The sequence below is a fragment of the Myodes glareolus genome, chromosome 15, assembly GCF_982192425.1.
Source record: "Myodes glareolus chromosome 15, mMyoGla1.1, whole genome shotgun sequence".
Lineage (NCBI taxonomy): Eukaryota > Metazoa > Chordata > Mammalia > Rodentia > Cricetidae > Myodes > Myodes glareolus.
In genome coordinates this window covers 31,089,078-31,102,511 of record NC_142040.1, presented here as the reverse complement: position 1 = coordinate 31,102,511, position 13,434 = coordinate 31,089,078, and the positions used below count along the sequence as shown (strand labels likewise).

The 13,434-nt window shown below is 37.5% G+C and overlaps 1 protein-coding gene across 1 annotated transcript in view; it reads left to right on the top strand.

Moving 5' to 3' along the window:
- The window catches only part of Erbin (erbb2 interacting protein), a 112,863-nt gene that overhangs the window by 41,852 nt on the left and 57,577 nt on the right, over nt 1–13,434 (top strand). The window contains 1 exon segment of the mRNA XM_048442928.3: nt 1,230–1,347. Coding sequence (XP_048298885.3) covers nt 1,230–1,347 — 118 coding nt within the window.

The window sequence follows — 13,434 nt, the reverse complement described above, 5'->3', positions numbered from 1 at the left end:
TGGCCTGGGTCATATGTGTTTCAAAAACCAGCCAGCCATAGCCACCAAAGAACAACTTAATATGTGTTAGTAGAATCCTGAGAAATAGACTATAATTTGGACTGTGAGATTTAGAAAATAAAATTATAGGAGACTTATTTAAATAAGAATTTCTGACGAACATGAAATAATTAGTATAAGCATGCAGTATGTGAGATAAAGTTATACTAAAAAAATTATATGAAATTCAAATTTAATTGGGTATCCTGTATTTAATCCAGCAACCCTAACTGTAGCATAACAGAAAAATAAAGCATGTTGTTTATAAACCTTATTTTATGAAATAGTTGGTTTAGATATTTGTATGTTTGTGAACACCTGGGATGACAGCTTTTAACCATGATGACCAATACTAAAAGCATTGGAAAGCCAATGCTATCCTAGGTAATTATTTTTTTTATAAATTTTATTATGATAGAATCTCACTGTGTAGTTAGTCTAGCTTCGTTAGTCTAGCTTCAAACTTCACTGTAACCCTCCTGTCTCAGCTTTTCCAGCTCTGGTCTCAGCTTCCCACATCTGGGGATTCAAGGCTTGAGCCACTAAGCCCAGTTTATTCTTGATAATTTTGTGAAGTCTTTAATAGCTATGGAAAAATGTTAAACATTGCCAGTTACCTGATTGTGAATCACACCTACACTGTGATTGTAGTGTACTTTGTAATTTACTGTTCTTCGTTACTGTGTACTCCAACAATTCTGTGACTTGCCATGGCTAGTTCTCTGACAGAATATGGAAAACCTAGGTTAGTCATGAATTAGGACCTCAGTGCGGAAGCATGTATAAGAGAGATGCTGACTGTAACAGTGCAAGTAACTGAACATGTACCTGCCACAGACCTAATGGTTTTCAAGGGATACTCTTCAATATGGCTTTCTTATAAGGTTGATTGAAAGACAAGCTACAATTTGTAACTACCACTTACCCTTTGATAGCTCCAACAAAGAATATAGCCATATATTTTATATACTGGTTCTCACTGGATGGAGGCTAGAAGTATAAGTCATTCTAAGTGATTCAAGTTTATTCAGATTCACAATTACATAATCTGAACAATGTAAAGCCTTTTTTAGTGTTAATGTAGGCCTAACTCATTCAGCTTTAATATGGATATTTATCATATAAATTAGTCCATGAAATAACTAAAGAAATGTAAAAGATAATTGAAATCCTTTCTTTTTTTCCCCTAGCAACTTTTTAATTGTCAGTCTCTACATAAACTAAGTTTGCCAGACAATGATTTAACAACATTACCAGCATCCATTGCAAACCTTATTAATCTCAGGGAACTGGATGTCAGCAAAAATGGTAAGTCTTCCAGATTCTTGTCCTTTGAGACATATTTCATTGTTAGGATTTCTGTTTTCCAAATGCTTAAAAGTATATTGTAATATATTACATCCATCTAGAAACTATTTTACATAAATATAGTAACATTTTTCCCATTCAAAAGTTTTGTTACCTGCTTTATGTCAAATACAATAAAATTTAATGACGTATTTTCGGTTTAGAGTTGTTTATAAATATAAAATCAGTGATACCTCAAAATAGCTGGAAAATAAGCATATTTTAAATATATTCTTATAGACCATGCTATGCAATGGCCCTCTCAGATGTATTCCTCCTAACTGAAAGTTTTAACTTGGATCAACATCTTAATCACCCCACCCCCTTACCCTGCTTTCTGCTGACTACCATTTGACTTTCTGCTTCTGTGAACTTGCCCGTTTACTATTCAGTACTGGAAAACTCAGGATGTTCATGTTTTTACTCATGATTTCTTTTACTTAACTGGTGTCCTTTAGGTTCATCCATCCTGTTGCAAATGACTAGGTCTCCTTTTTTAATGACTGAAGGGTGTTTTACTTTACATACATATATACATTTTTTCTTTATTGAGTCATTTATTTATGGAAGCTTAGGTTGAGTCCACATGTTAGCCATCAGGAATAGCACTGCAGTGAGTACAGACATGCAGACATTTTTTTTGTCAGAAGTTGTATGGCTTACATTTTCTCCCACTCAGACAACTGTATCCCTGACTTGTTTGGGTGTGCACAGCTTTCTAGTTTTCTGTAAACTGGTTTATTTTTTTATTTGTTATCTATCTTTCTGGTGTCATGTTTTTAGAAAACCATTGTCTAGGAGGCTTCTCTCCCCCCCCCTTTCCCCTCCTCCTTATCTTCCCCTTCCTCCTCCTTCTTTTTTTTTTTTTTTTTTTTGGCTTTGTTTTGTTTTTCAAGACAAGGTTTCTCTGTTGCTTTGGTGCCTGTCCTGGAACTTCCTCTGTAAGACTATGCTGGTCTAGTATCTGCCTGCCTCAGCCTCCCAAATGTGGGATTAAAGGCATACACCATCATTGCCCAACCTTTTTTTTTTTTAAAAAAATGTATTTTTATTTATGTGCATTGGTGTTTGGCCAGCTATATGCCTGTGTGAGGGTCGGATCCCCTGGAACTGGAGTTCCAGCAGGTGTAAGCTGCCGTGTGAGTTCTGGGAATTGAACACAAGTTCTCTGAAAGAGTAGTCAGTGCTTTTAACCACTGAACTATCTCCCCAGCACCTGCAGCAGCTTCTTTTTAAGAGGTAGTTTTACAGTATCTGGTCTCATACTTAGAATCCTTTGGTCTCCACAGTGACATCTGCTTTCCCCAGTCCCACTGAAGAGACCCCCCCCTTTTCTTGTGATGTGTATAGGCAGATTTTTCTTTGAGCTGCCAGCACACAAAAAACAATATGAAGACATTAATTATGAAAGCTCCACCTTAGCTTAGAATTGTTTTTAACTAGCTCTTATTACTTAAATTAACCCATATTTTTAAATCTGCATTCTTCCACACACTCCACATCTCCATTATACCTGTCCTGATTATTCTGCATCTGGCTGGCCACTTTCTTCTTCCTAGAGCTTTCTCTGTCCAGAAGTTTCTGCTAGGCTGTTTAGCTTTTTATTAAACCAATCACAGTGACATGCCTTTACATGGTGTAATCAAATATCTTGCAACAGATGTATCCTTGGTAGCATTTGAAATCAATTGATTCTACATATGTGGGTTTATTTTTGGCCCTCTGTTCTGTTCATTGGCATTTTTCTATTATACCGGTATAGTATTCTTTTCTTGTTAGATCTTGCAAGTGAATTTTGAAGTTAAATGAGGTGAGGTCCATAGCTTTGTTCTTTTTACTGAAGATCATATTTGATTTGGAGTCTTTTGTGATACTCTGTTGGGATTATTTTCTTTTGTTTTTGTGAAAAATGTCATTAGAATTTTGATAGTACATTGGATCAACAGGACATTGGGTGGTTTGCACATTTTAACAGTTTTGTTCCTTCTAATCTGGAAACATGGGGAATCTTTCTTTCTATTTATTTACAGTTCTAGCTTCTTTCATCAGAGCTTTGTTGTTTTCAGTGTAGTTCCTTTTTTGCTGTTAGCTATTATAAATAGGATTTTGCTTTAAAAGAAAAAATTTGGATAGATTATTGTTAGGATATAAAAGTATGACTGACTTCTATATGTTCCATTTTAGTGTTGACCCTTTTCATTTCTTTCTGTTGCCTAATTGCTGTGGTTAGGACTTAATACAGCTATGCATAACTTAATAACCATGTATTTAGAAGTTTCTCTGAGAAATATATCATAGGTAATTGTGTTTTGGTAAACACTATAGAATATGATCTTTTAAAAATAATCTTTTATATTTTGAAATTATATAATTTTCCACCCCTGCTTCCTCCCATGTAACTCTCCCCTCTCAAATTCATGGCTTCTTTTTCTTAATTGTTCTTACCTAAATATAAATACATACTTTCTCAGCCTATGTGTTATTTGTATTTATGCGACTTCAGGGCTGATCATTTAGTATTGGATAACCAATTTGGTGTGCTCTTCCCTGGGGAAGACTATTTTTCCCACTCTCCATATTCCTTAGTTGCCTGGAGACTTTCTTTGTATGTATGTTGTGGGAGGTGGTGTTGAGAAAGGATCATTTTACATAGCCCTGGCTGTTCTAGAACTCACTGTGTATACCAGACTTCTCACTATGACCAGACTCACAAAGGTCTGCCTGCCTTTGCCTCCCAAGTGCTGTGCTACCACACCTGATCCCTTTACTTCTTTGTCTTTATGAGGGGTGAGGACTGTGCTTATCTATAGGCATAAGGATAAATATTTAGAGTGTAGTTTTAGATCAGGCTGGTTTATTAACCAGGTGTAGGTTCCTTCAAGATCCATCATTTAACTAGCCCTGGATAGTTGTCCGGTTTTCCATTACCATGGATGATTTTCCTCTTGTTGTGTAGGTCTTAAGTCTAATGAGAGAGTCCATACCACCAAGGTAAGAGTGCTCCTGCTGCACCCTTAGAGTTATCTGCCATTCTGGTAGCTTATGTGGTCTTGATGTAATCAAGCAATGGTAGGCATAGGGTGCGTGAGAATGTGACTTGGATTGTACTACAGCAAATGTTTCCTTAATAAGTAGGAAGAGCTCTGTGCTCTTTCACTGCTCTGACAAGATACCCGAGAAAGGAATGTCACAAAGAGCAAAGATTGTTATTGACTCACAGTTTTGCAGTTTGAGATATATATGGTTTCGCTTCATTGCTCTTGGCTGGTGGCACAGTGCATCAGAGCAGGGATTTGTGTTGGGGTCCCATCATCCTATGCCAGACAGCAAGCAGAGAATGGAGGACTGGTGTTACATTTTTTTCTTCAAACCGTGGCCCGACTATCTGACTTCCTTTTAAAACACCCTACCTATCTGAGGGTCCCACTATTTCCTAACAACCTTAGAAGTTGTCAATAAAATCTTTGGAAATATGTAAGGCCCAAATCATAACAAGTATTCTTTAAAATTAATACAACAAGTAACAGTATATAACAGTAAATATACAAACCAGTGACGTTAAACTGGCATTATATACTGTTTATAACTGACAGAACAGGTTTGTTTACACCAGTATCACCACATATACATGAGTAAATGTATTGTACTTGGGCACTGGAGCCTACTGCAGCATTTGAGAGTAGGGATTTTTCAATTGCAGTGTTATAGATAGCTGTTGCTTGTGTGGTTGATAGTTGAATGAAGCATTTTGTGGTGCTGAATAGGTGTAGTGACAGTAGGGATTTTTTTTTTGTTGTTGTTCCTGATTGTAGAAGGAAAGCTTTGAACTTTTAGTTGTTGAACATGATGTTAGTTGTGAATTTATATTAGGTCTTTATTATGTGGAGAAATAGAACTATCATTAATCTGTGTGACTTTTTAAAAAGTTATTAAAAGATGTTAATATTTTGAATTTGAAAGATTTTCCTTCCATATTCTACTCAGGAAGCATGCACAGATTTCTGAATAATGAATCACTAACAAATAAGGAATAATTTTGTTTAGCTTTCTATATCTAGTATAGAAGATAACATTTTAAATTTTAAAATCTTTCAGAGAGGCTAGGAGAGAAGAAAAAAATGAACTCTTAAAATTTTTTTAAATGAACATATATTTTATAATTACAAAAAAGAATGACTGTCATGAGAATAACTTTCTAATACCACATGTCTTTGTCATATACTTCACATTTTGGAAGCTGCTTGATTGCACTTCCTACCTAATACTATCTTCCTTCCCAGGCCTTCAGTGGGGTTGAAGATTAAATAGTCATAGTTACCTTCCTCTTATGATCTAGCCAAGCCACTTCCAATGCAAGATTTAGACTCTTTAGGATAGATTATTAAAACATTTTTTAACATACGTTTCTTGCTTAATATCATTTATGCTGGTTCTAATTCTAATTTTATATTTGATATCTGTTCCTAGTGTATATAGTTTTCTATTAGGTTTGGAACGCTCTTCTTTAGACAAAAGGGGAAGGTAATGGGGAACTGTAACATGAGGGGGCCGGCTTGTTGGGGTTTCCATCCCTCCAAGTACCCCAACAGCTGGCAAGTCCCAAGGAAAATCACGCACAAGACTCCATAAGGTTATAAACTGATTGGCTCATTAGGTCAGGCTACTTATTAGCTCTTATAACTTATGTTACCCCATTATTCTTATCTACGTTAGCCACATGGGCTCATTACCTTTCTCAGTGTGACAGCTTACATGTTGCCTCTTCCGTGGTCTGCACAGGAATGGCAGAGGAACTTCCCTGCTTCCCAGAATTCTCCTGTTCTCATTGCTCCACCCCTACTTCCTGTCTGGCTTTCCCGCCTATACTGCCTGCCTGGCCAATCAGCATTTTATTAAAATATGATTGACAGAATACAGACAATTCTCCCGCACCAGGGAACCTCCTTCAGCCAATGACCTTTAAGAGGCTGGAGCAGGTTGGGGTGTGACCTTTTGGGTACCCAGAGAAAATACATGGCGGTCTCTCGGTCTCTCTCTCTCTCTCTCTCTCTCTCTCTCTCTCTCTCTCTCTCTCTCTCTCTCTCGTTCCTGTACTCCACACCTTGAGGTTGGACTTCCTGTTCCCTAACCTAAGTTTTTCCCTTACAATAAAGAATAGTCTTGGAATCTTTTAGAGTTAGTTTGGGATTATTTGATTTGCATCCCCCATCCCCTTTTTATGCATTCAGCTTCAGGGCCTGCAGTGAGCTTTTGAAACCTCAAAGCCCATCCCCAGTGACATACTGTCTCCAAAAAGACCTCATCTTTTAATTTTTTACTAGACCATTAATATTTGATGTGCCCATGTGGGCCATTCTCATTCAAACCCCTACAAGCTGTGAAAATAGTATTTTGTCTGTGCTGAGGATAGCTCAGTCAGTTAAAAAGAAGTGCTTGCTGCACAAACATGAAAACCTGAGTTCGAGCCCCAGCACCTAATAAAATAATCTGGTATTGTGGTGTGAGCATGTAATCTCAACACTTAGAAGTAGAGACACGTAGTCACTGGCTAGCATACCTAGTGGCAAGCTCCAGGTTCCAGAGAGAGACTTTGTTCTCCCACAAAAAAATAATCCCACAAAAACAAAACAAAATAATAAGGCAAGCCACAACCATATTCACACACAGATTTGGGTCTATTTTAATTTTAACTATAGTATCATTTTAATGTTATTGCCCAAACTTTAATGTCCCATGTTTTTTGTTGTTGTTTGTTGTTGTTATTTTGTTTTTTTTTTCCTCTCTTGATATGTCATGGTTACAGAGTGGCCTAGTCTGATACTGATGTCCTATAAAGTAGTTCATCAGAACATTAATTTTTCCTTCTGGATGCCTGGCTAGGTTTACTAGGATCAACCATCTGTTGATGGTTAAACTATCACAGGATTAAGTATTTTATAACAAAATTCCAATTATTTTTTACTTACAAGAACAGAATGAGCTGACTTTGCATGTCACTGGCCATGGGGCATGTCTGTAGCAGCTTGTGAAATCTACACAAGACCACTACTCCAGTGAAGCTATGGTTTTTCATTGTACCATTTAGAACAGGCTAGTATGAAGCAGAGTCAGTTTATTATGAGATTTTTAACATAGCTTTAAGCGTACTGATTAATAGAGAAGCACTCAGGATAGAACATACCCAAGTGTAGATATGGGTTTCCCCAGACAGAGTCACACTTCATTGTATTAGCAGTTATCATATATATAAAATTTCAGTGACTTCTGAAGTTTTACCTCAAAAGGTTACTGAGGAACCTTTCCCCTCTTATTCTGTTGTGCATCTGTGTATGTATGTTCTTGTATGTGTCCATGTGCATGTGTAATGGAGCCAGAGCCCAATATCAGATAATGTCCTCATTCATTTGATTATATTTTATAGAGACAGGTCTCTTTCTGTAGCCTTGGCTGTCCTGGAACTCATTATGTAGACCAGGCTAGCCTAGAACTCAGAGAACTGCCTGCCTCTGCCCTCTTCCTCTTGGGGTAAGGGTATGCATCACCACACCTGGACCCTGTCTTTTTTATTTTTTGAGACACCTTTCTCTTACCTGAACCTGGAGGTTGCTTATTTGGCTAGACTGGCTGGCCAGCAAACCCTAGGGGTCTTCTTATCTCTTCCTCACTAGTATAGGATTAGAGGTGCTCATAGTTTTGTTTTGTTTTTCCTGAAGCAGGGTTTCTCTTTGTAGCCCTCATTACCCTGGAATATGCCCTGTGGACCAGACTGTCCTTGAACTAACAGATCTGCCTGCCTCTCTGCCCCCACCCCCAGTGCTGGAATTAAAGACGTGCACCCCTGCCTGCCAGTGATATACAGCTTGCTTGCTTGCTTGCTTGCTTGCTTGCTTGCTTGCTTTCCTTCCTTCCTTCCTTCCTTCCTTCCTTCCTTCCTTCCTTCCTTCCTTCCTTCCTTCCTTCCTTCCTTCCTTTTTTCTTTTCTTTTCTTTTCTTTCTAATGTGAGTTTTGAGGATCTGTATTTAGTACTTCATTCTTATGTGACAAATGAACCATCTTCCCATTCTCCTCCTTTTTGGTATGTGAGACCCCAGGGTGGCTTCTCAAATGCCTTGATAGAATAATCTGATTAGGTAAAACTACGTAACAGAAAGGTTGCACAAGGGGGTTAAGACATGTGGAGTATAGTCATTCATGCCTGTAATCCAACATTTGGAAAGCTGACACACGGGAGTTGCATGGTTTCTAAGTCAGTCTGGGAATAATGGAAATGGGTTAATTTTAGATGTAAGAGCTAGCCAGTAAGAAGCTAGAACTGGTAGGCCAAGCAGTGATTTAATTAATACAGTTTTTGTGTGGTTATTTCAGGGCTGAGCAACAAACAAGCGGCCTCCAACACTGGTCTGCATGTATGCCTACAGACCAGAAGAGGGTGCCAGACCTTACTGTAGATGGTTGTGAGCCACCATGTGGTTCCTGGAAATTGAACTCAGGACCTGTGGAAGAACAGCCAATGTTCTTAACCACTGCGCTATCTCTCCAGTCCATAGAGTTTCTTGTGAGATTATAAATTTTTTTTTTTAGGTTTAGAGCTGTGAAAGAACAAACTTGGTTATACATGTTTAGGCCATAAGCATGATTCATAAGTATTTTAATATTCTGTCTTTATAAAAGAAATATTGATTATGTAGATAACCATTACAGCAAAGTTTCTTAATTTTGTTGGAGCTTTTGACTCTGGACTGGCTGTCTTAAATCTTGTCTATAGGAGTGGCAGACCACAGCAAAGAAGTTATTATCATCTAAGTAAAGTCATTGTGAAAGGGATGCTTGTCATTTTGATGAGTTTGGGGTTTCTTTCCTTTGTCCCTTTAATTTTCCCTGTCTTTCTTTTCTGCTTCAGACTAGATAATACTCATACTTTGAAGGTAAACCTCTTTGGGAATGTCTTGAAAAAGTAAGGAAGTTTGCCATGTACGTATCTGAAATAAGTGCACTAGAAAGAGAAAATAGCTAGTATATTAACATTTATAATATTCTAGTGTCCTTAACATGTGTGATAAACCCAGGGACAGGGTAGTAAAAACAGAGTGATAAGCTAATAGATTATATTAGAAATAAAAGCAGAGGTTGGGATTTATAGAAGAAGATAATGTAGGCCTTGTAGGCATTTGTATGAACATTCATATTTAGGTTTAGCTATGTGTACGAAGAGTTTGTGAGTACATGGGTGGAAAAACAACCAATTAAAACACAATTTAAGTTTGTGGAGGTAATAGTGGTAGACGTGGGTGTGGCAGACTATGGATATCCTTGAAGGTAGAATCAGTGTTTGGTGATGGATTGCATGTACATGTGAGAAGAGAGTTATAAATGACCTCGTTGATTTTATCTTGCAACTGGAAAGACAAAATTGCAGCCAGCTGTGATGGAGGAATGGTAGGCACTGCAGTTGCAATATCAAGGGGCAACTCAGGGATGGTTTTCAATTAAATTACTAAATACCAGATTTCCTTATAACATTTTCATACATCCTTTTGTTTTGATTGATCCTCCTGCCTCCAAGATATTCTTTCATCTTCTTGCCCCTCCTTTTCCCTGCTTGTATTCTGTTGCCCACAGTATTCCCCCTTCCACATTAATATTCCATATTCTGTTGTCTTCCCCCCCCTTCCCAGGCAAGGGCCCCTTTTTAGTTTCTTGTTCTATGGTCCTATTTACTTCCTCCTAGATGCACAGGTTTTATAACTAGAACCTAGGACTTGGCAGGTTGTAGCAGCTCACACTGATTGAATATGCTGAAGAGAAGGAAGCAGGAGGCTCACTAGTTAGAGGCCAGCCTGGCCCATTTTGGGCTGGAGAGAGACTTACCTCTTAAAAGCATTGGGTGCTCTTCCAGAGGACCTGGGTCAGTGCTCACAACTGCTTTAACAGCTGCTCTCAGGAAATCTGATGCTCTCCTTTGGTCTCTAGATACTAGGCATGCATGTGGTGTACAGATACACATACAGGGGAAAGATGCACCCACACACATAAAATAAAAAGAACACTTAAAACTGGCATTTGAACATGCAAGAGAATAGATGGTGGTTGTCCTTCCGAGCCTGAGTTACATCACTTAATGCTTTCTAGTTCTTCCCGTTTCCTGTAGATTTCCTAACTTCATTTTTTTTTTCTGTGTGTATATGTGTGGCTGAATTAAATATCTTTGGTTTATATCCTGTGTTGTCATTATCCATTCATCCATTTGCTGGTGGACATCTGGGCTGATTCTGTTTCTTTACTATTCTTAAGTTATCAGTGATAAATATGGATTTACAAGTATCTCTGAGTATGATATAGCCCTTTAGGTATATTCCATGGAGTGTATAGCTGGTTGTATGGTAGTTCTGTTTTCAGTGTTTGGGGAAGCTTCCACACTGATTTCTGTAGTGACTGTATCAGTGAATAAATTTATTATTACTTTTTCCTCATACCCTCCCCCACATTTATCTTTCTTGATTGTAGTCATTCTGACTGGAATGAGGTAGATCTCAAAGTAGTTGTAATGTATGTTTCTTTGATGACCATATATGTTTTCTATGAGAAGTGTTCAGCTCATTGACTACTTACCTTTCTGATTGCAGGTTTGTATATATGTGTGTATGTGTTTAATTTTTGCAATTCTTTATATATTCTAGATATTAAACACTTGTCTGAAATATAGCTGACAAAGATTTTCCCCCCATTTTCTAGGTTATTTCAGGAACTTGGAGTTTTTGCTTAATTGCTTGCTTGCTTTCTTGTTTGAGATACCAACATCTTATCCAGTTATTTGTAAGAGTTCTGAGTTAAGTTATAAAAACTTAACAGTTCTAGAGGAATACATTTGAAAGTTGTCACCATATGGGTGATATGTCAGGACAAAGATTAGGTGTATTCACTAAGGTCATAACCTTAAAGGAAAAGCCCAAAGAATGAGGCCTAATTGTACCTTACAACCTTAAAAGATCTAGAAGAGTAGGAAAAAGGATAGGAAGTAACCAGTATGATAAAATCATTTTCTTTACTACATTGATGTGTGCGCATGCCTGACTGTGTGCATGTGCAAGTGAGTGTGTGTGTGCCAGTGAGTGTGTGTGTGCCAGCCTGCTTGCTTACCTCTCTTGTCTTGTCTGTCTTTGTACATGTGTGCTCATGAAATTCGTAGGTTGAAGTCAGGTATCTTTCTTAGCTGCTCACCACCTTACTTCTTTGAGACAAGGCCTTTAATTGAACCTGGAAATGACTGATTTGGCTAGAATAACTATATATCAAACCCTTGGCTCCTTCCTTCCCCCACCTTCCCAGAGCTGGGATTACAGACATGAGGTTTCATGCCCGACTTTTCTACACAAGTGCTGAAGATCCAGATTCACATAACCTCATTCTTTTTTTTTTTAAATTTATTTATTATGTATACAATATTCTGTCTGTGTGTATGTCTGCAGGCCAGAAGAGGGCACCAGACCTCATTAGATATGGTTGTGAGCCACCATGTGGTTGCCGGGAATTGAACTCCGGACCTTTGGAAGAGCAGGCAATGCTCTTAACCACTGAGCCATCTCTCCAGCCCCCATAACCTCATTCTTGAACCGCAAGCACTTTACTGATTGAGCCATCTCCCCAGCCCACTTACCAAATATAAATTTTGATAAAGTCCTAGTATTTGTAGTTCATGTCTTCCACTTTGTATTTGGACCATGTTTGCTGAATAATAAAGTAAAAATATTTTTGAGTTTGAGGTACTTGAACAAAGCCTAGTTTTTTTTTAAAAAAAGTGTTAATATAACATTAAGACAAGGATAGAAATTACAGATAAAGTTTTGAAGGCTAAGACATCTCTTACATTATACAATTTGGTAGAATTTAGCACATTTTAAGTTTTATTTCACCATTACCAGTACTATATAGAATATTTTCATCAGTCTGTAAAGAATTCCTGTCCCTTGCCTAACATGTTGTGTGACTTTTTTCTATGGAGATGTGGGTAAACATTTTTTTTCCTCACCTCAGATAGTGTACCAAAGACAGACCAAAGAAATTATTCCAAGGTCTAGTGTTCTTAGCCAGTGCGTTTACTGGAATTGCTTACCCAGAAGGGCAGCTGTATCACCAAAAGCTGGTGACAGCTCATGATTTGTCACCTGACTTCTATTGAGCTTGTAGGGAAGCTCCACTGGAGTCTCTTCTTTCCTAGATTGTTTACTATTTACATATAATCTTGGGGAAAGGTTGTGACTCTTCTAAAGTTTGATGAGCCTTCTAAGTCTGTGAACCTCAATTTTAAGTTTCAGTTTGGAGGAAGTAGCTGCATAACACCAGATAACCTCTTATCCTCTTTGATTCTGCAAAGATTTGTTTATTGTTGGTTTTTCAAATAAACAAAACTATATGACCTTTTGTGTCCAGCTTCCTTCTCTTAGCATATTTTCAGTACTCATCCTTGTTGTACCATATATTGATATTCTATTGTGTGAACATACTATATTATGTTCATTATGCTTACACATTCATTTATTATTGATGGACATCTGGGCTCTTCTACATAGTATGAGTATTCATGTATAACATTTAATTTGAACATATATTTTACATGCTTTTACATATATACCTAGTGGAACTTCTGGGTCATTTATAATACTGTGTGTAACATTTTGAGGAACCACCACGTTTTCTATAGTTGACTATGTGCTCTTATCAGCAATATATATATTCTCAGCGTCCATATTGGAATTTGTACTTTCATGTGCTGCAATTGGTCAGGTCTCTTAGACAGGTTCCTCTTCCTAGTTCCTTGGACTTGCTTTTCTTCCTGATAAATTTTTATTATACTGGCATTTCTTTAAAGTTCTCTTAATGTGAGGTTTTTTTTTCTTTGATGCTTCCCATCATTAAATTCAAGTTGTATGCTTTTGCATTCTTTTCTCAATTGCCATATGACGAGGCTAACTGGTAACTGCTAATAAGTCTAAAACATGTCATTTAGAAGGTGCTCATCATATTCAGTTACTCTTCGTTATTCTATAAAG